We start from the raw sequence: 25,997 nt of genomic DNA, 5'->3' as shown, positions 1-25,997 counted from the left end.
TATTCTACAAAGAAATATATTAGAACTACACGACAGAGTCTGGCAACACTGTTGACCTTGGCTTGGTTCATGTTAATGATTTGACCGAAGCCGCCGGCTGGACTCGCTGGTGTTTTGGCTTTAGCCGTGTATTAATGAACTAGTGAAAGCAAAAAGTGCATCTTGGCTCCCAGTGGACAATGTGGTTCTAAATGGGGGGGATTGTGTGCGAGTCGAGAGTTTCTCCAGGGCATCAGACCTGAATGGTACAGTAGCATGAGCCCATTTAAAAGTAATTACCACAGCATGTTCCAGAGAACGTGTGTAGCCCTGCCATTCCATATGAATGACGGAAGAACATGTTACCAAAACTGACTTTTTGTGTGCCGTTATGAAATGAGAACAGACTTAAATACATAACGAACGACTCGTCGCATTTAGAAAAACAAATTACGCATGGGACAAGGAAGCCTAATACAAAAGGTTAAAAAAACAGCAAGAAAGAAAGACATTTGTGGAAACACATGACATAGATAGACGATAATTCAAAACACATCTTTGTGAGTCAGAAAAACAGAGTGCACTACTACAAAAGTATCATTCACTGCCATGAAACAGTGGATGCATTTAATTGTTTGAACATATAAAAATAAACCACAACAAAGCAACACACATTTTGTACAAATAAAAACCTGAAATAGTTCCACTGACAAAGATTCTGAGTGTTTCGAATCGGAAAGGTGGATACAAGATTTACATCGGTAACTAAAACACCGTAATTTATGAGCACAGTAAACCTGGTTAAGATTGTACATACTCTATTACCAAAAAAAAACTCATGGCATGATGAAAATAGCTGCTTAATAATAATAACAATAATAATGGAACATTTTGTATTGATGAGCAGTTGCACTTGATTTGATGAAAACAATAAAGACGTGGTTTTGCTAAGATGAAAAAAAAAAAAAGCAACTATTGCCCAATGTTAATGATAAAAGTGTCCTAAGGGGCTCACAGACTGATAAAATATTTAAAACAAAACCTCTTAAGAATTATACAAGTATAAAAGGCTACAAACATTAATAAATTACATCACTGACACAGAAAACACTTCACAAGGTGCTAGTAAAATAACTTTAAAATCCATCAGGGGTATTTTAGCTCAAATGTCAGGCTGGTCGTAGAAATGTTGATTTTTTTTTCCTTCTCCCCCATCATAAATGAATCATAATACACATGGTTTTCTGCATGTAAGGCCATATGAGAATAAATGTTACGCTGTTTATTTTGTTCTCCAGGCAACACCTTTTGTCTAAAGTAACAGAATGAAATGAGAACGAAACAATGGTTAAAAAAAAGTTCAGCTATTGTGTATCTAACAAAAAATGTAAAAGGTAATGACTATTTCTATATCTTTATATATATATTTGTCTGTAATTAGCAAAAACTAGTAAAAATGTATAATGAAGTATTAAGGAAAAAAGGATACAAAAAGTAGTCATTTAAAAAGCTATATACAGGCTACATTCTACATACTGTTCTGTGAAGCAATATAAATGCATATTTCATTCTAGGGTAATTGGTGCTGCCTGTGAAACAAACAGAAGAGAGAAAGTATCCCCATGTAGTGAAATGTCATGGATGAGGCTTATCATCAGTGCTAGAGATCCCATTCATGTAGTGTTTTTGGCGAGTGTTTTGTAACCGTGATAAGAGCTACGTTGTCAAACAATAAAAAACAGTATGACATAAAACTGATTGTAGTATCAATGTCTAAAAACAACAAAAATATATAAATAACATTTTAAAAGACATTTTATTTCATGTGATACGATGATTTGCTAAACCAACAGGGGGAAATAAGATATTTCAACCATGTAATTTAGTGAAAATATGGTTTGTTAATGATATGCATGTTTAACAAATTGTCAAAATATGCATTAACAGTTTTTCCCCACAAAAACAATATTTTTCACTATATTTGTAGGAAAAAAAATGTAAAAAAGCCGTTTTATAATAGTTGTGAAGATGTGTTACTAAAAATGAGTTCATATTTGTGCTTCACTGAAGTTTTGTAAGTGCCTTAGGGCTTCAAACTACCTATGACATGTACAATTATATTAGGTCAATAAATATTATCTGCGATAGTGCTTAGCAAACAGAAAAGTACTTTTTCAGTTGTAGGTAATGCGTGTTTTTTTTTTGTTTTGCTTAAGGATTAAGGAAAGTAAATTCCAAATGGGGGATATTAAAATCACCCACCAGTTACTGTGAAAATCGTCATGTCTTCAGTAATACTTGTTAAAAAATAAACAAAGACAATGATAAGCCACATCCAAAAAGCAAAAATTAATTTCTTGTTTGCAACCTTCCACCAACCCTTTCCCCTCATCAAAACAATGCATGCAACTGGAATACATGCAAGGGATACTTTCTTTATCTTGGAATGACTGCTATGTACTGTATCTTATAATATATTCGCAACCCCTGATAAACTGATAGCCGTAGTAAAACAAGACAAATTCTTCTTACAAAATATTAAGAGCAGGTATTCTGTACATTTTTAATATCTGAAAGTTATAAAGTAAAAGAAGAGGCAAAAACCTATCTGAGCTATGTTCTTCTTAGAAATTGAAAACTTGTGGGATCCTGTTCACGTTTCAGTCCTTTTGCTCTCATCCCGGCTCGTCGAGGGAGGGAGGGATCAGTCCACGGGGTCCATAAACATCAGGAGAAAGTCTGAGTCACCCATTGTCCATGTTACAGCAGAAGCTTGCCGTTACGATGAATCTTTAAGATTTTTCCAAGTCTCTGTTTGGCCGTTGCCATTCCTTTCTTTAGCCGCTTGGCTGTGGGCGAGACAAAGCAAAATGGTTAGCATATGCAACAACAACTTTGCAACTCTGTGATCACGGCAGTACATTATTAAGCCACAGCTGTGTCAATAAATTATTAAAGATCCCGAAATTGCAACTCTCATATTGGCCAGTGCAATATAAACAAACCTTAAACATGAATCGATACTCATCCCCAAAATCACCTTTGGCGTCTGTCGAGTTCCCACGTTCGACTTTTGCTGGCAGGACAGATGAGGTGTTCTGAGATGACGATGATGATGAAGGCCGTCGCTGGCTGAGGAAGACTCCGGGGGCCATGGGTTGCGAGCTGCCGGCGGTCTTGCTCGTTCCAGTGCTGTACTCATGGTCGCCCAGGTTGGTCTCAGAGTCCGGGGTGGGTTCTGGAGAGCTGCTGTCCTGAGAGAGTTTGTGAGGCTCCTCTACAGCCATGGGCTTCTTTTTGGTACTCTTTTTCTTCTTCTTGATCTTCTGCTCCTCCTGTAGCAAGAACTAGTTAGTAGGGCCATTTAGCTAAATCAGCCGATGTTTCTATTAAAAAATGGAAGCTATTAGAAAGGATTCAGAATTTCTTGGTATTCATCTCTTTTACTTTAATGACACTCGAGCTGCATAAACTCCACAAGTGTGTGTAAAACCTGAAGATCATGTTCTCCAGCATGATTTGAAAATGTGCTTGTCTTGTGCTTTAAGACACAAAGGAATTCACATGGTCAATGCCACAAATTTGTGACCATAAACAGTGCAAATATTTCTTCATTTTACATCAAAATCCTAATCTAATCTTTCAAAATTATACAAACTATATGTCCAGGATAAAATGTTAATGTGGCATTTGGACTGTAAATGAATGGCATGGTGCAGTGCAATGATTTCAAATGCAACATCCACAAAATTGTAAATAAATGAATTGTTTTACACCGTATTTACTAGGGCTATACCAGGGATCCTCAAATCTGGACCATTCCTGCAGAGTTTAGCTCTAACCCTAATCAAACACACCTGAGCATGCTAATCAGAGTCTTCAAGATCATTAGAAAATCACAGGTAGGGGAGTTTGATCAGGGTTGGAGCTAAACTCGATTTGAGGAGCCCTGGGCTATACGATTGGGGGGGTGCCAACGCAATTTCTCTGGTAGAAACTCTGACTGCAGTTTTAATTGGATTAGGTTTGCTGTGCCTGTTTGTGAGGCTGCAGAATTAGGCCAAATTAATGTGATTATCAATATTATTTCAAAATAATATAATAATTGTAATTATTTTATTCTGATTATTAGATTACTATTATTACTAACTAAAATTCTTAAAGCTGCAGCTAACTTTTTTTGGTTAAAAATAATCCAAAATCAATATTTGAGCAACATTTGTTCTGACCTCAGTTGGTCAGAACAAATGTGGCAGACTTGTTACTTGTTCAGATGACATATACGGTGAAAATTCTTATTTGGGTTATATATTCCAAGACATAGGCTATAATCTGTGATTGCGAAGTGCAGTAAATATCCACACCTGACTGGTGACTGACAGCCACACATACTTCTCAAAACATTAGATTCATTCGCGCTGAAGCCGTGCCGGAGCACAACCCACACAAGTTAGATAATTCTGCAAAAAGCTGCAATTCCAGGTTTTCAAACAGAGATGGCGACAAAGAGGCAAAAGTTACAATACTAATACTAGCCGTCTTTCTACATATTACAATTTTAATCCAATTCAGCTTCTTTTTTTTTTTTTTTTGGTGGAAAACCACAGCTTCTCATTTACTGATAACAGTATGTATATAAACGCTTTTTATTACAACCTTGAGAAGATGGTTATATTCCCAAATATGCGTTATAAGCGAACCAAGCTCAGAGCAGATGCAGAAACGGAGTTTGTGTAGTGCAGAATGAACTTTGAACTGAGCTGCTTCAAGACAATGAAAACATTAGATTATGAGCTGCATGCATGGAAATGAACACAGTTCAGCGATTCACTTTGAAACACGCACCACATGTATTTATGTAATGAATTAAATCACACTAAGCCATATTGCGATTTTAGTTTTATATATATTAACTGTGCATCCCTAAAATTTACTTTATAAAAATAGAAACATAATAAAATGCAAAATGCAATAAAGCATTAACCTGATGGGACAATTTAGCCGCCGCAGCTGCCAATCCTGTCTCTATGGACGCCACACGTGCCCCCTCCCGAGCTGGTCTCTCCTGTCGCGGTACAGTGGGCCCAACTCGTGCTGCAACAGTATGAATATAATCCCATGTGATTCAATTTACATTATAGTCAGATTCCCACCTGAAACTGTAAACTTTGCACTACCTGTTGGACTATATGGAGTGTCATCTGTATTTTTCCTTTTTTTCGATCTCGATTTGAAAATGGGACTGTCCTCCTCAGACTCCAGAGATGGATAAACTGGAAAAAAACGAACAAACAAAAACATAATTTTCATTTAATGCCATATCAGCATTTAAGGCTATACATTCATGGCAATTAATATGGAGTAATAAAATTAACACATTTACAACAATAATACTTCAATTGTTTAACAATATTATCTTTATAAGCAAACAAAACAAAAATAAATAAAAACGCATGGTTACAAAAAGCAAAAGTTAGCCAATTCTACAGATGCCACCATTTTCATTCCTTTTGGAACATCTTCTCTTTTTGAAACGCTATATGTATGGTTTAAAGTCTCTAAAGAAAGCAATGTAAATGTGCACTGTCGAAGCGCATTAGTTTTAAACATATAGCTTTACACGAGAAAGCACCCTGTTTTTGCACTCCATAAACTACAGTGCTAAGTATTTTCTCATTGGACAGGATGTTAGCGTGACACAGATGCACGGCAGCTGTTCCTTGCCCTGCCTCGGTCTGCATGCACCTAGCTTCTTTGAACTCAACTACTCAGAAACACGCAATTTCCAACAATTAAATTATCAAGACAAAGAAAAAAAAATGTTTATAGAAAGGAAGAATGCCTGTGTGTTTCATAAAACTCTCTCTTAGTGTGAGTCCGAACGGGAATGTGCGTGCTAGTAATGACTAATTAGGGTATCAGATCAAAAAGCATTTAAAACAACAGTTTAAAACTCATGCTAATGGATTATTAACAGGCTACTAATGGTCTTGCTGTTCTTGGAATGGGTTCACAAAAGCTATAAAAGAGACCACTCAGAAGGGGAGACTGAAAAGTTCTAGCTGAGTGTAAACACGCCTGTCACTTTGCAGTGAATGAGAACCCTTAAGTCAAAATCAAACTCTAATCAGAACATTGATAGAGCAGATTTACACTGTTTGGCTTTGCTCAAAGGGCACCTGGGCAATTCCAAGTCATCATAAAACATCCTTGACAAATTGTCTCAGAGGAACTAATTGGTCTTGATAATAGTGCAAACAAGCTATCCAAGATGAAGGTACGAGAGAATTGCAATCTGTTCTCCAAATGGGTTCTTAAAGGGATAGTTCAGCCAAAAATGAAAATGCCATCATTTACTCACCCTCATGTCATTTCAAACCTTTATTTCTTCTGAACGTTGGGGTCCAAGCAACATTACACAACTTAATTGTATGGACAACAAAAACTTTTTTTTGAAAGTCAGTCAGTCAAATTTGCATAAAAAAAAATCAGTTTGAAGAACTTACCATAATCAGAATCCTTAAAGCAAGCTTCCAGGTGGTCCTGGTCATCATCAAACATGTCCAAACTGTCCACACTGCTGCTCTTTTGCGTCTTCTTGGGCAAGCGTTTGGCCGGTCGCTTGCTGTTACCTCCTGCTCCGGCCACGCTGCTCTGCTTCTTGTTGGCTGTGCTGCTGTGCGAGTTGTTCTTTGCTTGGCTATTGCTCCAGGACGTTTGCAGACAAGAGTCTGATGACTGCAGGTTAGCCATGGACAACATGCCCTGGATGGCCTCCTGTGTGCTGGGGGATGCAGGTGGCTGACTGTAAGTCCATCAATGAGAAATACACAACACACACGTACATTACTCCGAGTGTCAGTGGCAATGAGAAGCGATTCGAATTTTAGGTAGTGAGTCGGGTGATGGAAAGCAACAAGGTTGGAGATGCACAGTTAAAGGTGAAGTGTGTAATTTTTGCACCACTAGTGAATCAGACAGATTTCCCAGATAAATTGTCCCAAACAGACACCATCGGTTTGGTTGGTCAAAATGCTTTTATTTACAATTAAAAATCAAAACCACAAAAAGCTATTTACGAATGAACCAGTATATCCAGGCCAAATTGTTCAACCACATGAATAATGAAGTAAATGTGTGTCCAATGTAGTTACGGTTCATGTCTTCAATCGCTTAATAAACGCAAAAAGGTTTTTCTGTTTGCATCTTGATATAAACAAAAGAAAATTGAAATGAAAATTAACTAACTAAAATAAAATTAAGTACCAAGCACATAAAATTACAAAAATTTAAACTTAAATTAAAAGTGAATATATAAAAGCTATAAATAGTATTAATAATATATAACTAATACTAAAATAACACTGGTGATATCCCAAAAATGTGGATGGAAACTCATTGTTTGCACTTTCAGGGAAAAACAAATAGTTTACACAAAAAAAGTATATCATACATATTATAGTATAATATTTTAATATTGAAAACATTACACACATCACCTTTAAACTGCCATAAAAATGGCTGGTGTCATTTCCACAGCAGCTGACGTATGGCATTGCTGTCTGGACTTAAATCTAAAGCAACCGTTTCGCTGGTAATTATATTTCATGGGTGGGCCGGACAAACTAACATGAAAATTCAAGTTAAGATTCAACCCAAGGTATGCCTGCATTGTCTATAATGTCTCTACTCCCATTTATACTGAACCGTCATTCAACCAAAACTGAAAGCACAAGCCAGAACTTACTTGTTCTCTTACAATCACATCCGCTAAACTAATAAAACACCAATCAGGACATCTCACTCTTGCCTTTCTAACTTACCTGTCACTAACCGTTCATTTCCTGCTAATCATCATATAAATCTCTTCATATACGTCACTCTTTTCGTGTCAGAAGAAGATTCTGCCGTGTGAACTGAGAAGACTATTGTGTCCACATCTGCTTTTGAGTTTGAGGTAACCAGCAGAAAATACAGATTTAGCCTGTGCAGATTACCACCTATTAAGTGATTAACCAGTGAAGTGGAACAATGAGTCAAAAGCTCGTTTAATGTGGTCGAAACTGACTGGAGGCATTTCCTCCCCACAATCCTGCAGTCATGTCAGGTTTAAAAGCACAAAAAAATAATTTGAGAAATTAACATATTTTAGCCATGTTTTCGTTCTCATTTTGTGTTGAGCTGATTTGCAGCTTTCAGCGCAGTGGAAATAGACCATCAAAAATGTGCCCAAAACAGCAAACAGTCAAATGAAGAGGAATGGCCTGAAGCTTTTGCTGTATTTGACAAATTAATAGTGCAGAGGGATTAAACAAATAATGCCAGCACATGTAAACCGCTTATAAAGAACCGTGCAAACTATTACTTTCGCCATCATTCGACAGATGAAGAAATGCCTGTGCTCGATGTGTTTACAGTCAGTGTGAAGTTTAAGAACTAACAGTTAAGCTAGAAATATGTCGTTTTTCAGTTCTTTAATGGTCAGGAACATGCTTCATCACAAACTGTATGTTCCCTATGGCCCTCTGCCAAAGACAAAGCATATCCAATATCCATACTCTGTCACATTAGTGTGTGTAATGTGCAAAACATACCACATGAATCATGAAAATACATCAACTAAGGATGTGCAACTAAGGATTGTCTAAACAACTAGTTACTTAAGGAAGCCTTGTATAATTACACTAGTTTAGGGTCATGTACATCAGATACTAGTCATTATTTTTCACACAAGACACATTCTTGTGTTCAAAAACAGTTGGATGGAACAGAATGCCATGTATTTTTAAACTGTTTTAACTTGAAACAAACACAGACGGATGCAGCGCAAGGGCCAGATATGTCTGTCTACATGTGTATATGCATTTAAAACATTTTAAAATTACAAGCTTAAATGCAAAAAGTTCAAATCATTAAATATATGTGCTAATTATTTAGAACACTTTATAGCACAAAATCTACATGAAATGTAATACTGAAGGCAATGCTGTACTAGAGGGAATTAATTTCTCGGAAACCGTTTACCATTCAGATATTCTCAGCATGCCAAAGTATACCATGCTAAAATTCACAGAAGTGGCACTCGTTAAAGTTCCGCTGCTAAAAATACCAAAGCAAATCTAAAATAACAATAAAGAATAACCTGTTAAGATCTATTTTTTTAATATGGAAAACAGTCATGTGTGTACCTGTTGTTGCTGTAGTCAATGCCGCCCACTTGTTTGCTGGCCTGCAGGAGATCCAGAATCCCAGCTGAACTGCCTCCTTTATTCTTAGAGACCTTGGAGTTACGAACTTTGACCTCTGTCTTGGCCTCTGTGTCTATGTGGAGAGACTCCTCATCTGATGAATCTGGACTCTGAAATAAGAGTATAAACACACTATTTCACAGATGCTGGTGAATGTTGTGCTTTAGCAATATACATTCTAATATAAGCACACATATGTGCACAGACATTATCAAAAGTAGACATGATTTTTCTTAGGTTTGTGGTTTTATATTGTTATATCCTGTAACCCCTCACACAGTTGGCCTGTGGGTCTCTGTCGTGATTAACTTTCTCACTCTCATTTGATTCAGTCCACAGCTATTTCCTTCATCAGTTTTGAGGTGATATTTGATTCTGTCTTGCAGCTTGATCTCTTTGATTTGTGCCGTATGTTGGTTTAAGTCAGAACATAATGGGTGAATTATTACAAGCCGAGAACATCAGCGCTACGATGTTTTAAATGCATCCAGAAGGAATTAATCAGCTACTTCATGAAATAAAGATTGGAGATTTAGATTTTGTCCTAATTTCTTCCTGTTTACTGTCAATCAGCCTTTTAATGTTATTACCACTGTCTGATTAAAGGGAAATATTATTGATGTTCTGTTAAATAACACTGGACCGGCTATTTAAATAGAGTTTATGCTCACCTTCATGTCCGACTGTTGTAGCTTTGGCTTTTTGGCTGGCTGAATGGTTTCTTTGATGTTTGATAAAACTGTAAATAACATCAGATGTTCAGCATTATTCTCACATAGCATGAGCTGAAAGTTAAAAGACAAGTGTATCTCTTATAGCAGATTTCCACATAATCTGAATGGCTGTCACTCACAAATTTCTACATATGCATCAGCCAGGGAGCAAAATTAACACTGCCAAATACAAGCAAAAACTGTAACTAAATTAAATGCACTGGACAGAAGCTGCAACTTTAACTTGCAATTTACCATCTTAAGTTTTAACTAGGATTTTGTTTTACTATATGTGGTATCATGTGAAATAATCGCTGCGTCTGTATATCTACTAATGAAAAAAAAAAAAAAAAGCAAAATAATTCACTTTTGTTAGGCCAAAATATATTGCTCCGCCCCTTTTGTGTTTGTTTATTAAATATTTTTGATTATACTTTCAGATACCAATAAGACTTTAGTACTATCACTGTTTAACACTCATTTCTGTAGACTTTCCCCTGAAATCAGTGTAAAAAAAAAATGCAACAGAAATCTGGAGATTCCATCTGGGCCTGATTATAAAGTCCATAATCATTTTTGCTCTTAAATGATGTTTTATTTAATCAGAAAATCACCCTGGCCCAGATCGCATATCATGAAACCTTACAGGAAAAGTCTCTCTTGACTGTGTTCTTTTTCCTCCTGATTGGAAATTCGTCAATCTTAAGCTCCCCCTCATCAGAGACATACTCATACTCGTCTCTCACAGGCTTGGGTTTTTCTTCCTTTATGTTCTGTATTGAGCCAAAAACACTCGAATTGGTTTGGGTCTTGAGCATCTTTGATCTGAGGAAGCCAGATGATGGAAAAAAAACGTTAGTTGGATTGTCAGAAGAGACAATATGGTGCAAAAACACAGAGTTGCTCAAAATGAGGGCTGTCACCTGAATTAAAATATTTCTAAATGATTAGTACAATGGAACAATTTTTATCAAAATCAATAAATGCATGAAAATGTCAGAATTAACTTCAATACAACTGCACTTACCCCAACAACTTCTTATTCGACAATGAAAATGCAAATTTATTGTCTTTATGGCTGAGTAGACTTTTGTCAAATTTGTGCTCTTCTTCCATTTTCAATAACGAATCGGGTTTGCTATTCTGAAAGAGGAAAAGAAACACCAAACGACAATCAGTGCTTTGAAACTCTTCCCGTCGCACACATTTCACAGGTCTTCGCTGTCAGCCTCAATCTGTCAGCCACGTCCACTGTGATCAGACGTCAAAGACCTTGAAGACTATCTAGCAGAGACTCCTCTCCATCTGCAAATGTTTGGCAAGCGGCAAAGGAGCACTCGGATCAGGAGTCTTGGAGCAACTACAAACATTCCTGGGCTGTCTGGCACTGAATTTTCCTCCTTGAACGAAAGCCCTATAATGCCTATCGTTCACCAGAATTAAGCTTTTCCTACAAAAGTCATCCCATGTTATCCAACAATAATGACACAACATACTCATTCTTAGAGCAGAAAGGAAGGCATATGTAAATACTTAGCTGGCATGTCGTGATCTGACATAGCATTATAGCATTAGGTAAACTCTGAGCCTGGGTAAAGGGTTCTGCTGATTTGATGAGCCGAGAACAGAGAGAGTGACTGAGCCGCAGAGTTATTTCTGCTGATTGCTTTGATCTGAAATGTGTAAATCACTTCTGGATGATCCCAAAGCCCTATGTGCTACTTTTCAACTTGTCGGGCTTTGATATCATTTGCATGGATTTTCAAAGCTTGCTCTAGCACTGATCTATGTTGCAGTGGAGGAAATCATTACGCTTGTGTTACACCACATCCCTGAGTTATTCATTACAGTTGTTTCCTTGCATTGTAAACCTAACAAACCTACCTTATATTTCCATTTGGCCTCTGTCTTGTTCTTATTATGCTCTCGAATCATCTTAAACTTATCAACGTCATTCGGTTTACTTGTCTCCCTCTCCATAATACTCATCCCAGTCTTTACCAGCTGTGTAATGTGAGAGACAAGAAAAGTTGGACATTAATAATGGATTAAAGTGCATACCGACGGTTCTAAAGCAGGGGATTTATTTACCATATATTCACAACGATTCTGCTAGTGCAGCATCATTATATATTGTTCATGTTCAGTTTATTTCAATAAACTGATTCAAGGAAGTTAGACATTTCTAATGCTACAAAAGATTTATACTTCAAATAAATACTTGCCTATTCATCAAAGAATCCTAAAAAATGTTAAATCATAGTTTTCAAAGTTAATAATAATAAGATACGTTTCTTGAGCACAAAATTAGCATATTAGAATGCTTTCTGAAGGATCATTTGACTTTGGAGATTGGAGTAATGATAGAATCACAGAAATATAAAACTATAAAATATAACGTAACATCTAAAACGGTTATTAAATTGCAATTTTACTGCGATCAAATAAAGCAAATAACGAGATTTTTATGGCATTTTACATTTGAAATATTTTGTGAAAATACACCCTTTCAAGTAATTTCAAATAGATATTGAATATCATAAGGCTGAAATTTTTTTTACTTTTTTGGGCTGGTCCATTTTGTTCAGGATGTCCTTTGCATGGGATTCAAGAGCTGCCAGACTGGAGGGCTTTTTCTCAGGTAAAATACTTTCTTTCGCTTTCTTTGCTTTCTTTTTGCCACCTTCTTTTATTTTGGGTTCCTTCGGTGGTTTGGGTGCCTTGGGCATTTTGGGTGGCTTTGTGGCTTTCTTCCTGGCTGGCTTATCTCTTGGAGGGGTGGAGATGTGAGCAGGGGACTTGGGCTCTTCTGGTTCTGATGGAGCAGATGGGGGTTCCTCTGCCGGGGGCTTCGAGTTGCTGGGTTCATTCTTTATGGCTTTTGTGGCGTTCTGAGTCAAAGACATAGTGGATTAGTTGTCAACCATTACGGATTCTGAAAATAGCTGATTGAACACATACAAAAACATTCTACATAATAAAAATCAAGATCATATCTGAATAAATGAGGGTAAAGACAAGTCTCCAACGACTTTGCAACGTCTCACCTCTGAAATCCGAATCTCTTTGGCAAGGTCTTTAATGAGCTGTGATGGCTTCATGTTTTCTGGAAGCTCGTCCTCATGTTCTAAAAGAGCCTTTGGAAAAAGACAAAAGCAAGAGTCACGATCAAGTTACATTATTTAAATCAGCAAAACTAGTACAGAATATTGAAAATAATACAATTTGTTGCAAGATGTACCTGTTTTTTAGTCCACGATCTGAAAGCTCCGTTGACAATTTTGGCACCGTGTACCAAGTAAGGAGGCGGCTGTTTGTTTGCCTTATGTAAACCTGCAAAATGATCAGGAAATTTTGCATCAGAGTCCCATCTGGATCCAAACACTCCGTATAAGTAACATAGAAAGGGCTGTTTTCTAAATAGGCAAATTGGTGAAAGGTCCAACTTTCCTTAAATCATTAGCAGCAATGCATAAGACCGTGGATGCCCTGTCAGAATCGCTCAGAGCATGAAACTCACTGAAAGAATTGGGGAAACATTACACCAGAAATAAAAATGGACTACATTTTCAACCGAACCCATTACTGTTCAATAACAAAGGCCATTCATATATCAAACTGATTACTTCAATCCAGAGCGGCCCAAAAACAGTCATGCGCCTTTCTGGAGCACCGGCTTCAACATTGATTACATTGGACTGGATACAACAGTCACTACAGGAAATATATTCCACACTGCATTTAAATTAATAACATGAACATAAAGTGAAAGCTGAAACAGTGAAATGAGAAGGGAAGCAATAGAGCCGACTGTAGTCCATTCGGCCTGCTGGGCCAAGGGCCAAGGACTTTTTTTTCCCTCTACCTGAAGTCACGCACGAGAGTTGAACTCTTGAAAAGATGACCTTGAAAGCCGATTCCCCCCCTCTGAACATCAGATAGCTCGGAGACCAACTGCGGTCCTTTTTGCAATGTGCGCTCTACAGCAATCTGGCAAAATTAAGTAATGTGACTGGGTAAAATGGTGGAAATATAAACACGCAGTCCAAGGCCAGATGAGGGGAGTTTAAACAGCAGGTTGTAATGGAGCAAGTGATTCTGCCTTTTGAAGCTAATCATCTGTGAACTCCACGATGCACCGATCTAATGACTGCAATAATATGCTGCTATCCAGACCCTCCTCATCTGCTCAGCAGACCCCTTCCAGGATCACGCACAAAGCAAGGGAGAAGGAAGCCATTTGAGTCTACCTTACGACATTAGACTTATTTCCAGTCCCAAAGTTCACTATTATGGATAAATCTTGTGCTGTGCAGGATGGAAAGGCATTTTCTGAAAGCAAAACCTTTGAAGCCACTTCAGGGCAGACACACATGGGAGCTTTGCTGTGAATGATTTAAGTTTGCAATAACGTAAATGGTTGCCGTGAAGTTATTTACTTGTGAGTTTGGTGAAACAACAAAACAAAATAAAAAAAGATATCCTTTCTATATTTATTTTTAATACCTTATATTAATTGCTCACCTTTAAACCTCTCCAGGTAGTATTTCCCCACATACCAACATGCTGTTTCGAAGTTTGGAAATGGAGTGAGGCTGGCAACTTTGAGTCTTTTTTCCACCTCATATGCCCTGAGTGGAGAAGCAAAGAGAGGATTACTGCAAAGTGTGCCTTGAGAGGAAATCGTGGTCTCACACATGTGAAAAATGCACTTCAGAAGGCACAAGCATATGCTCTTGACTTCCCCTCTTTTTTTCCTTGCTACAGAGGCTTGGAAGTGCCAAGAATAGAACAGGGAAGGTTTGATGCTTGAGTGCTTCAATTGCATAACCGTCCACAAGTTGTCATTGCATGGCAAACTGCATGGAATAACTTTAAAATGGCAAAGATAAAGCCTTAATAATTCCACATAATAATCCACAGTACGCATCCGCCCCACTGTACTTACAGTTCTATACATGTATGCATATAGTTTGAACGACAACCTTTAGTAAACTACAGGGTTCCAAACCCTAGAGAGATACTGCTAATCTAACAATGCATCAAATGCAACATTTCTCTCACTTTGATGCATTATCTTGAGCAGATCACTGACCTCATTTGCATCTCCACACTCAGACTGTGGACAAAATGCCCAGAGAAGGCTAAGCAGTCTACAGGAGTCAGTATTGCATTAATCCAACCTGCCAATAAATAAAAACAAGGCAATGTTGTTATCTAAGAACTTCATGAAGTCATTTAAGAGTAAAAATTATTAAAAATAATCTCACCTGATGGAATAAAAAGAGTTTGCCCTTGTTTCAGTGTGCACTTGTAACACTTGTCCACTTGGTCAGCAAAAAACATCTCGCTGTGGTTGGAGGAGGACCTCCAGCGCTCGTATAGAGAAAGGTTGGCAGAAGTGGGCTTGATCAGAAAGAAGATTTTCTCTCCCTTTACAACACACAGATGAAATACAAAGTTCAACATCCACTATGCAACAGTATTCAATGGCTGAATGCAGTGCTTGGTCAGTCAAATATAAATTGGTTACTCAACAAATTAAGATTTTTGTTTTACTTTACACCATATTAATAACTATGGTGTAAAGTCTTTTTTTACTTAAGGAAGTGTAACTATACACTTCCTTAAGTAAAATCAGGGTAAGAGTTAGGAATACAAACAAAATACATTTCAATAATGAATACAGATTTTAAATACTTAGCAATAAAGGGCATTGAGATATAACATGCAGGAGTCACCTTAAGGACATGATACCACACAGAGGCACCTCCACACTCAATATGGAAGTCTGTGTAGCTGTCTTTCACACATATGAGACAGTATTTGGACACTTTGGGCTTCCCCAACAATGCATCGTCAGGCCAGTAATTATCCACCCAGGATAACTTCCGAACTATTTGCGGACTCTCAACAATATTGGCCATTCTAGAGACATAAAAGAATGAATAGTAAATACCAAACTAATTAATGACACACATTAATATACTGACATCCAATAATGTTGTTTTGTTGTTACATGATTCTGCTGTAAAATGTGAACATTTACATTTTTCATTATTACTTAAATATTAGAAAATTAAAAGGCATTTAGCCTGATTTTTTCTGAGTTAAACATTGCTTCAGTTTTTTTTTATGTTAATAATGACCTTTGAAAGAAATAAAGAAGCAAGTTAGTGTATTTGCTGTATCAAAATTGCTACCAAAAATGTCAAATTTAACTAGCATTTGTATAGAAATGCTAATTTTGAAATTTTGCTATCTTCACATAGGACTGCTTACCTCGCGTCGGAAAACTCTAGGTTGATCACATTTAATACTTTCTTTCTGTTTGTGCTGTAGTAATAATCAACAAATTCTTTTAACTTCATCATGCTTTGTGTCTGTTTGGTTACATCGACAACATCCACAAGAACATCGGGTCCTTTGAACGAGAAAAGGTAGAAATCAATTAGAACAACATAAATATATTGGACATACATATATACTTCCATACTGATCATCAAAAAAGAGGACCATTGATTTTATTATACCTCATAAAACACTTACCGACATAGTTTTCCACATCACTGACGTAGAATGTGGGTGCAGGCATAGCCATCCCCAGCCCATCTTTCTTCTGGATGAGAATTGGCTCATTGAATCCATTCTCCTCAAGGTAGTCCAACGTCATCTGACTTCCAGACAGCTTGACCACCACATCTTCTGAACTGCAGTGGAAAACAAACCGTCAGCATGTTACCTACAGTCACCTACACAATTTCTCCAAGACATCATACTGGAATCCTCATCAGTTTGCGTGACTGGTGGAATTGTTCAGAGCCTGAGCAAAGCTGATCATGGAGCGCCATCTACTGGACATTAAAGGAACTGAAGGACTTGGACATTATCAGTGCACTGGCCCTTTAAATTCTTCACACACTGGGCTGGGATGATCTTCACAAAGGTGCCTGAACACAGGTGTACTATACCTGGGGAATGTCCTGCTGCGCAGCTCTTTTATGAACACCTGACTGCCATTTTGAACCGGCCTGACGTCTCCACTTTGCCCCGTGTCATGCTTATTCCAGCTCTTTTTCTTTTTCACTGTTAAAAACAGATAAAAGTGTCAGCAGATAAAACCGACCAAATCAAAATCAGACACCATCAACACAATATACTTAAGTCTTTTTCATTGAAAACAGTTGCCTAATAAGATCAAAAAAAAAAAAACATAATGGTTTGATTTGTAACCAAAACTGTGTCATTTTAAAGCAAATTACTTTCACAAATCTAAATTCAGTTGGAGGTCTTTAATGGAATAAATCTACTTTAGATGTAAATCAATATTATCACTTTTCTAAAGCTTGTTTTCATTTATTAAAGTGTTGGATTGATACAACAAATAAAGACCCTCAACTTTTGTTTGTACAGAAGTATAATACTGAAAATGATGATTAATTCAAATATACACTGTAAAAAATAAATGTAATTTTAACTGTAAAATTTTGTAAAAACGCTACTGAAAAAAACGGTTAATATGTTAACAGTGAGTTCCTGTATAGGGAAAAACTGTAAAAGATCTAACCAGACATTTCATGTCATTTTACAGTAAAATGCTGTTAATTGTACAGTTAGAAGTATAAAATAACAAATCAATGTATATTTTACAGTCAAAAACTGTAAACGGATATTCACAGAATTCCCTGCGTGACACTCCACATTTGAAAGTATTTTGTTTAAATAATCATGTTTAATAGTTTTTGTTATCAGTTATGTATATTTCAGCTTTAGGTTACATCTTCTGTTGTTTAATGAAAGTTTATTGCATTAAGTATCATGTGTGTCACCACGATGGTGTTTTGTGTTTGCATGAATGACTCTGTGCACCTTCTATATATTAGTATATACTTCTGCTTGTGGTGAGCTTTGATTCTTCATGCGGCTTTCTCTTTTACCACCTGCATTATTATGGTGGTCGTTAGTATGTTAAAGGTACAAAACAGATTTTAATAGCAGTGTGTGTTGTTGAATTTAGTGGTTTACATTCACATTTCCCTTGTCTTTTATACTGTAAAGTTTAGTTTTGTTCTGTAAATGTGTTTACAGTTTTTCTGTATTTTTTTACAACCACAGCTGCCAGAATTATTTTGTAAAAACTACAGAATTTTTTTACAGTGTAAATGAAATTGCATCCAAACAAAGAAAGAAAAATATACAATAAAACAGTAACATTATAGAATGTTATTATAACTGTTTTACATTTAAAAAAGGAATTTATTCCTGTAATAGCAAAGCTGAATTTTAACATTTTAATTACTCGAGTATTCAGTGTCACATGATCCTTCAGAAATCATTCTAATATGCTGATTTGCTGATCAAGGAACTTTTCACCAGCTAAAAAAATGGTTTTAAGTTAGTTATTTCTATTTTTTGCTGTAGTGTCAGTAGGAAATATCTGTTTACATTTCCAAACATTAATTTAGCCATTAATTGCCATATACTGTGCCTACACAAGTTTGTTCTGTTTCTTCATCTCATTCCAGACACACTGGATGATGATGAGATCAGATCTCTGTGGAGCACTGGTTGTTGTCAGACAAAAAAAATAAATTTATTATTACAATTAATGGCAAAATAAATGTTTGGAAATATATATAAACAATGAATTAATTTGAGCAGAATAGTAACACTTGAAACACTGAATTAACAATTGTTTCAAGAATCAATGAATTAACTTGAGCTGAATAGCAACACTTTTGCCTTCTATAGAGCTGCTTATAGCTGAACTGAACATTTCATAATTGATGAATCAACACTGAGCTGAATAATAACCCCATGGATGTTTAAAATTGAACGTTGTCTCATTTGACTGTTATTATCCTATTTATTAGTGCAAAGCTGCTTTGAAACAATCCGTATTGCATAAAGCGCTATATAAATAAAGATGACTTCATTCACAGTATAAATGAAAGATACTTACAGGTGGATTTGCCGTGGGTCTCTTCACAGTTAGGACAGTGATAGATGTCAATATCTGGTGCTTCATCTTCATCCACTCCCACACAGCTGTAACATAACAAACAGCATATCAGCACTGACTTACGGCAAATACAATCTAGTTAATCGTGGTTCTTTAAAACATATCTCCTATATGCTGTGCCTACGTAAGTACTCAAAGATCTGGTTCTAATAGAATCATACTCCGCTGACAGCCATTCAAAATCAGCCGTGAATTCTGATGAAATATTCCGAATGGGAATGTTAACAGATGGCTTCCTCCAAACATTATAGACATTATTGTGTGAACAAGTCTCTCTCACATCTACCCATTGCTATTTTCCTGTCCATGGCTGCCTCTTAGAAAGGCCCTAGTGATCTGCCTTGTTCGGCAGGCTAAGGCCACATGTCCTAAGGTTTTGGAGGTCCAGGGCCCCAGGGAACCGTCCTGGTCCATAATCCAGTCCTGCACCGTGCGTTTCCTATGATGCAGTAAATGCCAAATATGCTGTTTAGTCTGATGGCCAACAAGCTCAACCTTCTTCCAGCTGGCTTCAGAGTCTACCACGTGCCTTCTGGCAAAACTACAACCGAGATGTCATGTGACATTTTTAACAGTGGCTTTCTCTTCACCACTGTCCCATTAAGCTGTTGAAGCACCCAAGCAACAGTTGTTGTATCACAGTCTCTTCAGAGTTGTCAGTGCTGGTCACTTAGTGGCCCTTGACTTCACACAAGTGATCTTCATTTAACTATTTGTGTCGTACAAAAGGGACAGTCCACCCAACAATGAAAATTCTGTCATCATTTACTCACTCATGTTGTTCCAAACCTATATGGATTTCTTTCTTCTATGTAACACAAAAGAAGATATTATGAAGAACTAAAAAAGTTTTGGTTCCCGCTTAACTCCATTGTATTATCAAAAAATACAATGGAAGTCAATAGGAACCAAAACAAACCAACAGCCTTTAAAATATCTTATTTTGTGTTTCACAGAAAAAAGAAAGTCATATAGGTCTGGAACAGCATGAGGGTTAGAAAGTGATGAGAAAATCAAGAATTTTCATATTTTTAATTATGTCAAATTTGTTTTATATTGACATTACAAGTCTGATCAGTAACATTTTAAATCCACTGTGATTCAATGGTGTAAATGAAGCAAACATGAAAAACCTCGAAAAAACTCTAAACTTTTTATAGACACTGTATGTTTTTGTCACCCCAACTGCAGCGCAAATGTTCTTCCTATAATAATATAAACCCGTTAACACATTCCTGCCATTAGAAGGAGCTGTTCATGGGTCATGAGCAAATACTGAATTGGGAGTGTCTATTATGGCTATCCTCCAGAGTGGTATAATTACTACTCGCAGTCTTATGAATATCACACATGCTGTCCACTCAGATGGTGGGTGGTGTCAGCGCCCTTGAATCATAGCAGAAGTGAAAGGAGCCAAGTCTTAGTACAACAAAGAGTGCATGTGGGTGTGAAGGGTCAAACCGCCCTCTCGTGCATCAGGATTAGCAGTGAAATACACTCTTCGATGTTCTTCATCTTTCCTCAGCTAATCCTTATCATGAGCATCTGCACGCTGCCATTAAGAGGCCAACCCCTTTTTCCAATTAAAGGAGCAGTTTAGCCAAAATTTAATAATGTACAGTTATCTATTTACCATTATGTAATTCCAAACCCTTAAAAAATCTAATTTTGTGTTCCACATTTAAAAAAACAAAAACCTTTAATGTACATATGCAACAAGTTTTTTGATAGTAGTCTCAATGATTGTATAAAAAAAACATTAAATTAAATCATTAAATGTGAAATTATTAAATAATTTAAATTAAATAAACAATTAAATTAAAACCTAATATTTTGAAATATGATTACAATAATAAAAAAAAGTTTTCTATTTTAATATAGTTTAAAATGGCACAATCCTGTCCCATTTTTACTGTTATAGAACACAAAAGTGGAATTTTTGAAGAATGTTCATGCAACAATAATTTATAATAACCACAGTGGGTCAGGATCCAAAAAGCACCAAAAACATTATAAAATAATATATATATGCTATATTATGTGAAGTACACAGTGAAGGTTTTAGCAACAGAAAGGTGAGTAAATAATGAGAGAATATTAATTTGTGTGTGAATGGTTCCTTTAAGACTAACAGACACCGCTTTCTCATGAAATCACATTCAATACAACGTGTCTCATTGTGCTGACACAGTAGACCTTAAATCGTCAAACAACCGTCTGCAATGGATCCGCAGCAGAGCTCATGATGATGATGTTTATTTATGGGGCCATTTTGTATGTTAAGCGTCAACAGTATAGGAGAAAGTCTCAAAACCGCTTTCTGGAAATAGTCACGTCTAAGAAAGCATCTTCTCAAAAGCAGCAACAACACCTCAATACAGTTGTTGTACTCTATTTCGTGCCTGTATGACAAGAAAGAACCATGATCAACAGTGTAATGATAACTAGACTCCTAGAGTCACATTGGTCAAAAGTCAGTCAAGAAAAAAATAACTGGAAGGCAATTCAGTGCAATGAATTTTACTCACAATGTAATAATTACGCACTGTCATGACAGATCCTTATATTATAGTTTTGGTTATTTGCAGTACAAGAGATCTGATCAGTAAATACAACAACAAGGCAGGTGGAATTAGTGTGTTATTATAACTTATTTAATAAACTTGCGCAATATGCCAAAGCTGCTCTGTCACAGATTAGCCATTACAGTTAATGGGACAAATCTCATTTAGGATCTGATGTGCCACTTTAAGCTGGCATCCTGCCTTGTGAAAGAAGGGAATGATGTCATTCATTACCACCTGAGGAGTCGCGAGCACACACCCATAACCAGCAGCATGTGGTCAGGTGCGGTCAGTGTTAAAAAGAGTCTTCATTTCTGTTCGCCAGCCAGTAGGCTTGCAAAAATCATTATATCAATACGTCTACTCTCAATGGAAATAATCATAGATCATAGAGGAACCTTTTGGAACTAATTAAACATTTATGAAACATATATAAATACTAGAACTGTTATATGATTAATTCAGGCAACAACAGGAAGATGTAATATTGTGGAAGTGGAACTACTTATTAATATCTTTGGTGATGATGCTCATCTGTCATCTGTTCAGTTTAAAAAAGTTGTTTCTAAAAGTAAAAAATGATAAAGTAGTCTTGTAGTTAGGGGTGGGCGATATGGGAAAAATATCATATCACGATTTTTTATAGAAATATCACGATTCACGATTTTTATCCCGATTCTTTGTTAGTTTTACTATTTTGGTTTTACAAGTTGTCTGAGCATTACAGCCAAACTAGAAAGACAAAGATGCATGGCAGATATTTAGGCCAAAGTGGGTGAAGATAAAAAATCTTTGTCATTATTTTATTTTTCTTATTAAAAAATAAGAACAAAGATACACATTACAAATACACATAATATACAAATAAAACAAACAGTGCTTTATTTCCAGGTACAATAGGTGTATTTAGCAGAGCATTCAATGAAATTGAATGAACAAATATAAAAATAAAACACTAGATAGACTGATTCCTAAAGCAACTGTATTAAAGTTTTTCAGTCAAGAATCGTGAGTGATTTTTCTCTTTGTGTTTTGTTGTTTTGTTAACGTTAAATGAATAGTTCCCCCACAAATTAATATTCTGTCATCTGTCTGTCAATTCTGTCATAATGTTGTATTTTTATATCATCATTTACTCAAAAGTTGTTTTAAACCGGAATGAGTTTCTTTCTTGTGCTGAACATTTATAAATGCTATTTTGAAGAAGGTGGAAAACCAAACAGTTGCTGGTCCTCAGTGACTTGACTTCCATAGGATTTTTCTTTCCTACTATCAAAGTCAATGTAGACCAGCAACTGTTTGGTTTTCCACTGAGTAAATAATGACAGAAATTCAATTTTAGGGTGAACTATCCCTTTAATGACAGTCGACAGCATGTTTAGTGTCCTGTCCCTTTAAGAGCTGCACGCATCTAATATACAGGCACACATCCGTTTCTCTCTTAACTATTTACTTTCATTTTAGAGATAACCAACTCAGTCTGTATGTAAACCTTGTGTGTTTTGACAGTATTAGCGCAAAATATAACTTAGTTGAGTAATCAGGCGCTGTTAGACAGGCGTTTTAGTGCGCGAGCTTCAGGTGTATGCGCTCAGAACAAGCGCACGTCAGACCAGCGCGCGAATTAAACATTTAACCAGCAAGGCTTGTATGCAAATAATGTACTTTTGCGATCGCGAATAAGTGCAGTGTCCTGTCTGAGTAACTCTACTGCTGTATGTCGTGTTGTACAGTAAATAGAGGAGGCGCCAGAACTGTATTTGACAATGTGCGCGGTAGCGCGATGCTACGATATTTCTTCAAAAGCAGATCGTGGAGACATTTTTATCGTCCACGATCAAAAATCGTCATATCGCACACCCCTACTTGTAGTTAAAGCTTTAGTTCCCATGGCTGCAAAGGGGTAAAAGTGAGGTAAAAAGTGAGGTTACCGAGTTCAAATGCCGTGGGTTCCCACACTTTCTGACCTATACATTTCTATCAATTTTCTTTTAGCTTTCCAGTAATTTGTGGTAAGTACTTTTACTAATCATTTGGACTCACTGATTTGAAGATCCCTGAAAAGAAGATATAATTATGGCTTGTAAACATGTTTACTCTTCATAATTTAAACCCAAGCATTGAAATATAGCCATACCCATTTAGCCAATGAAATATGGTGTAGAGCAAAACTAGAAAAAACATGTATATTCACTATATGAATTCATTTTTTTCAGGAAAACACAACTTTAACAAGTTCCAGATTTTCTATAATTCTGGGAATCCCGATCTTAAGTTACTTCCAGAGGTTCTTCCTACAAATGGCCAGATGGAAGTCACTCTGAATGCAAGAACTGACCATTCAAAAATATTAGCCAGGCCAAAAAAAATAGAAGAGCTTATCAGTTGAATTCTGTGCAATGGCTTTACAAGAATCAAATGTGTTTAATGAAGCTGAGTGTATCACACTCCTATCATCCTCAAATTAACCAAAACATTTAATAAACAAACACGCAAATGAATGACAGGCGTTCCAGTTCTATGGAAATCTGCTGGGCTTTCTGTGCATTTCTGGGGCACAGATTCTGTATGTCTATCCAGATGTGATAAACAGTGCGCATTTTGTAAGACAAAAAATATCTATGATTATATCTATGAATGCTGCAATTGAAACTTTTCACGGTTCAGTGAAGCAGTCCAATCTGTAATATTAAACTTAAATATCCATATATATCTTTTCAGGCATTGGAAGATATTGTACTAAATTATAAGAGACTGCACACAAATGAACGCTTAGTAAAAAAAAAGATCATGAACATTTGACTGCACTATTGCTATGTCAAAGTAACAGCTACAAAGCAACAACCTACTAAAAAGATATAAAAACTTTTTCTGATAAGACTGCTGTCATAAACAGCTTAAGAACGAATTTCCTGTGTCACTTTTCAGCCATACTTAGGCATAACTGGTTTCTCTCCTCATCTGAGCCAGACCCTCTTAATAGAGGTCACATAGGTTTAAAATCACGGTAAAGCTCGGTCACTCCAACAGAAACAAACACATCAGTGTCAATTCAAACTATTTTGACACATTTGAATATGCAGTTAAGCGCATATTCGGTCTGACAGCGACAGTTAAACGATGATAGGCGTCATGTAGTTAGTAACAATCGCTCGGCTCATTAAAGGGTTAAAATTAAACGCGCGTAAATGTATCAGTCGGTGAGCTGGAACGCTAGTTCTTTGTTTACATTGAAGAAACAGAATTTTAAACCTTTCCTCGCGCAAGTTTCGCTCTCGCTCAGCAAGCAAAACAATCCGCGGGGGAAATTTAAGATGAATTCGGAAAACAACAGACTCCCATTATTGGATCGAGCTGAACTCGATTCATGCTGCTGTCAGTGATGCTTCACAGCACCTACGCGGCAAATAAATCTGAAATTACTGGTTTTGATTACGATTAATACAGTGTATGATAATGGCCAGATGTCATACGTGTTAAAAATGTGCAGGGCAGCTCTGAATCTGCAATGTCTGGCTCGTATGCAGTCTATTATTCTTCCAGCAGACACCAGAAAGGACAAGGACAGTTTCTATACAGTTCAAAGCCCCCTAAGGCACTGATGTAGGAGCAAATCTGGATGAATAGCGCGCATAAAGGAAGGTAAAATGTGTGAAAGATAAGCCATTCGTGTTCGCAGACACTCACGGCGCACTACTACGACAACGTCCAGTCTGAGACGCAACAACCAAAGCGTGCGATGCACGCAGATCGAGTCCACGTCGTGGAAAATACATCGAAATGGCTTTACGATTAACCTAATCTTTTTGTACCGTTCACAAAAATGTGTCAACCGAGCCAGCTAAATATAACTCCGCCTTCTTCTTCAAGCGGCCCTCGCTCTTCAGAGCAATACAAAATGTGCGCACGCGAGCAAAACGCTTCCATCCAAATCCACACTTAAATAGTTGAACGAAATATTGCGGTTACCTGCCGTGAAACCAGTCTTTGCAGGCGTCGCATTCGATCATAAACTGGGTTACGTCGTAAGGTAATCTGCAGATGCAATAGACGGGTACAGTCGCCATGTTAGATCAATTCACAACAACAGCCGGAGAGATGGATGGGGGCAGCAGGAACCTCCCGTGACACAAACTACAGCGATATGAAGAGCCGCGGAGCTGCTTCTGCGTCCATTCGAACGTTCCCCCGATCCGACGTTACAATGTTACGATGTTAAAATGTTTCCCGCGCTGCATTGACGTGTGCATGCCCCCTGGTGACTATACGAGCGCAGACACTTTCATAAAGCCCAAGAAAATGCATCCTTTCATTGTAATATTGTTACGTCAGTCTACAAGACGGGAAAAATCGCCTCGGTCATGCTGGTCCAGATGAATGGAGCTCATTAAACGCTGCGGCTGCTTCTCAGGGTTTCCCGGGACGATAGAAAGACGAAAATCCACCGCCAGGGATCTCCAGCAGAGTCTAT

At 37.0% G+C, this 25,997-nt stretch overlaps 1 protein-coding gene across 3 annotated transcripts; it reads right to left on the bottom strand.

The window, feature by feature from the left end:
• Positions 1-564: 564 nt before the first annotated feature.
• LOC306855058 (lysine-specific demethylase phf2-like) lies at positions 565-25,997 on the bottom strand. 3 transcript variants are annotated; one of them, XM_079393481.1, is made up of 22 exons: positions 25,496-25,997; positions 18,903-18,988; positions 16,912-17,026; positions 16,490-16,650; positions 16,223-16,364; positions 15,682-15,868; positions 15,211-15,373; positions 15,036-15,123; positions 14,465-14,571; positions 13,182-13,273; positions 12,988-13,077; positions 12,502-12,831; positions 11,825-11,944; positions 10,968-11,083; positions 10,587-10,765; positions 9,899-9,966; positions 9,168-9,337; positions 6,486-6,784; positions 5,157-5,252; positions 4,964-5,073; positions 2,985-3,314; positions 565-2,828 (listed from the first exon to the last, which is right to left on the bottom strand). In XM_079393481.1, the coding sequence occupies exons 1-22, from the start codon at positions 25,591-25,593 to the stop codon at positions 2,817-2,819; spliced, it is 3,159 nt and encodes a 1,052-aa protein (XP_079249607.1). In that variant the 5' UTR covers positions 25,594-25,997; the 3' UTR covers positions 565-2,816. The 3 variants fall into 3 exon arrangements, with proteins under 3 accessions (XP_079249607.1, XP_079249605.1, XP_079249606.1); XM_079393479.1 differs by having other exon boundaries at positions 3,020-3,314; XM_079393480.1 differs by having other exon boundaries at positions 3,020-3,314; positions 6,486-6,763; positions 25,496-25,861.

This window comes from Barbus barbus (genome assembly GCF_936440315.1).
Source record: "Barbus barbus genome assembly, chromosome: 35".
Lineage (NCBI taxonomy): Eukaryota > Metazoa > Chordata > Actinopteri > Cypriniformes > Cyprinidae > Barbus > Barbus barbus.
The sequence above is the reverse complement of the archived record's forward strand: the minus strand, read 5'-3'. Positions and strand labels throughout refer to the sequence as shown.

What these genes read in the sequence shown, in the direction of transcription:
- LOC306855058 (XM_079393479.1), bottom strand. Translation starts at nt 25,593, where the DNA reads ATGGCGACTGTACCCGTCTATTGCATCTGCAGATTACCTTACGACGTA. An exon ending in CGCAGCAGGACATTCCCCAG is followed by an intron (nt 16,651 to 16,911) that starts GTATAGTACACC and finishes TTTCCACTGCAG; the next exon opens with TTCAGAAGATGTGGTGGTCA. An exon ending in CTACCTGGAGAGGTTTAAAG is followed by an intron (nt 13,274 to 14,464) that starts GTGAGCAATTAA and finishes ATCATTTTGCAG; the next exon opens with GTTTACATAAGGCAAACAAA.